The following is a 2,555-nucleotide window of genomic DNA, read 5'->3' on the forward strand; positions in this document are numbered from 1 at the left end:
TACTGTTTGTTTTTTGTCTTCTGGTTTTACATTGATCAGTAGAGATCATTAAAGTAATAAAAAAAACACGTGCATTTGCAGCTCAGACTTAAGTGGTCCAACCAATACATAATTAAAGACCTTGTAGTTGTAGGTTAGGTATGAGAAAGTCAATAAGATAGTATTTATTTCATAAGGTTTTCTTTTTATTTTTTTTTGTTTAACGTTTTGGGTGGGCTATTTATTGCTTTTGCTGCTTCTCATACCGACTGCCCGCCTTTCTCTCTTCTTTGTAATAAGTCAAGAAATGGGTTGCAAGCCATGTGAGAAGCCAAAAGCTAAGCACAGGAAGGGGTTATGGTCACCTGAAGAAGACCTAAAGCTCAAAAACTATGTCCTCAAACATGGCCATTTTTGCTGGAGCTCTGTTCCCATCAATGCAGGTCTGTTTTCTTGTATTCGTATTAACTTCCCTGCAATATTTGTGTAGCTCATGCTTATCACCACCACTATTAATTTGACTTGTTAGAAGCATTCCTTAGCCAATGAATCTGAACCTAAGGTGGTACACTTATTTATTTTATGTGTAATGGTCATGGGATTAAACTTTTTCTACTTTGGTTTGGCTGTCAGTGTCTGTCCAAAATATTCAAGAAATTTCTTGAGTTAAAGACAGCGACTGTTTCTTTCATCGTACCCTGTCCCTGTAAAGTGCAAGTGAGAGAGGGTGATGATGAGTGAAATGACGAAAACAGGGTATGAATTAATATGATAGATGCATGGATATCCAGGATTGCAGAGGAATGGGAAGAGCTGCAGACTAAGGTGGATTAATTACTTGAGGCCTGGATTAAAACGAGGGATGTTTACTCCCCAAGAGGACGACGCTATCCTCTCCCTTCATCATTTGTTAGGCAACAATAGTACGTACACTTGTCATTAATTGTGAAGAATTATTATATATATCCTCAGTTTTACAAGGAACTAACGAAGATGTCTGGTCTTTTTATTGAATAGATGGTCCCGAATTGCACAAAATTTGCCTGGAATAACAGATAATGAGATTAAGAACTACTGGCATTCTTATCTGAAGTAAAGGATCGCAAAAGTTGAAAATGTGGAAGCTCAACACACATCTTCAACCTCAGAATCTAGTGTGCTCCCTCAAAACCTTACGGACCAATCGGCAAGCTTTGCTACTGATCAAGCTGTTCCAATGCATTTTGACTTGCCCCAACGAAGCCCACTGCCGAAGCTTTTATTCGCAGAGTGGCTATCGCTTGATGAGGAAGGTGGAAGTAAGCCAGCGGCTTACTCTGATGGATATAATCAAGCTTCAACTTCCAGCTTCCAGGATCCTTTCATGAATGGTTTTGTATTCAATGAGGGAGGATTTGGCACTGATCTTCAGGATCTGCTAAACGATGCCTCAGTAAACCAATTGTTCAAGTTTGAATCCCAGATTTCAGGGAACGACTTTATTGGTTCTAAGTGGGAATAATAAAGACAGATGTACTGATTCTTTCTTTCTTTTTTTGTTCAAAACATATTAGTGATTTCAGTATGAATAATGAGGGAATGTACATACAAGGCCAAATCTCCATGGGTGCTACCTTGTGTTTTTTTATTATCAAAAGTACAGATTCAAGATTCTCAATTTCTTTGTTTTAACAGGAAAACTTTAATATTTCTGAAATTTTCATTTAGCTTTTTGTCCTATAAGAAGTGTTTTTATGTGACAAAAAAGGAACTTTATGGTTTCATTGACCTTCTAAAAGAACTCAATCGCAGCACAGTGGGAATAGTTATGTGGAAGGGGTCAAACTTTGGCTTTTAACTCTTTTTTGTTTCAAGGAGTACAATTATTACCTTCCTATACTAAAATACATTCTGATAGGATCCACTAGAGAAAAACTCATGCATACCAGTGAAAATCCGAGAGGCTCAGCCATCCTAAAATTAACCATATCTGATCAGGCCAAGCTGCCTACTTTTAAGGAATAACTGATCATCAAATATACCGGAACGTCATAGAAAAAGATGTTGCAAGAGTTTGAGTTTTAAAATGGGTAGGATCGATCGTAGAGGAAGTAGACAGGCTTAGTTAGCCCAAATATTTCAGTAGGTTATGGGCCCATGTTGCTAACAGTTTGTTCGTATGTATCTATTACTTGCTTAGTAAGCTGGTCAGTTCGTTCATGAATTTGGCCAAATTACCAAAAAAAGCCCATTTTTTTAATAATTACGGAAATAGGCCGGTTTTTTAATTATTTACCGGAATGGGCCATTTTCCGCAAAATCGCGTCCACGTCAGCGCGATGTCGGGGAACTTGACAGGAGATCGCGTCCACGTAAGCGCGACCTGCCGACGTAGTGCGGTACCGGGGACGCGATTTTGACGCTGATTTTACGTTTGTGTTTTCTGGCTTTTAGGGTTTAGGGTGCAGGCTTTTTAGGGGTTAGGGGTCCCGGAAAAAAATTTTTCGAGTTGACGTATCCGGTCAAATAGTGGGAAATCGCTTCTACTAAGATGCTATTTGAGAAGAAATTGTGAAATCGTGGCCTTGTGGACGCGA

The 2,555-nt window shown here is 38.9% G+C and overlaps 1 protein-coding gene across 1 annotated transcript; it reads left to right on the forward strand.

The window, feature by feature from the left end:
- The first annotated feature begins 222 nt into the window (after positions 1 to 222).
- LOC107919136 (transcription factor LAF1) lies at positions 223 to 1,731 on the forward strand. The gene is made up of 3 exons (XM_016848663.2): positions 223 to 422; positions 771 to 902; positions 997 to 1,731. Exons 1-3 carry the CDS (start codon positions 287 to 289, stop codon positions 1,029 to 1,031), a joined length of 303 nt encoding a protein of 100 aa, XP_016704152.1. The 5' UTR covers positions 223 to 286; the 3' UTR covers positions 1,032 to 1,731.
- Positions 1,732 to 2,555: the final 824 nt, after the last annotated feature.

Source organism: Gossypium hirsutum, chromosome D08 (genome assembly GCF_007990345.1).
Source record: "Gossypium hirsutum isolate 1008001.06 chromosome D08, Gossypium_hirsutum_v2.1, whole genome shotgun sequence".
Classification (NCBI taxonomy): domain Eukaryota; kingdom Viridiplantae; phylum Streptophyta; class Magnoliopsida; order Malvales; family Malvaceae; genus Gossypium; species Gossypium hirsutum.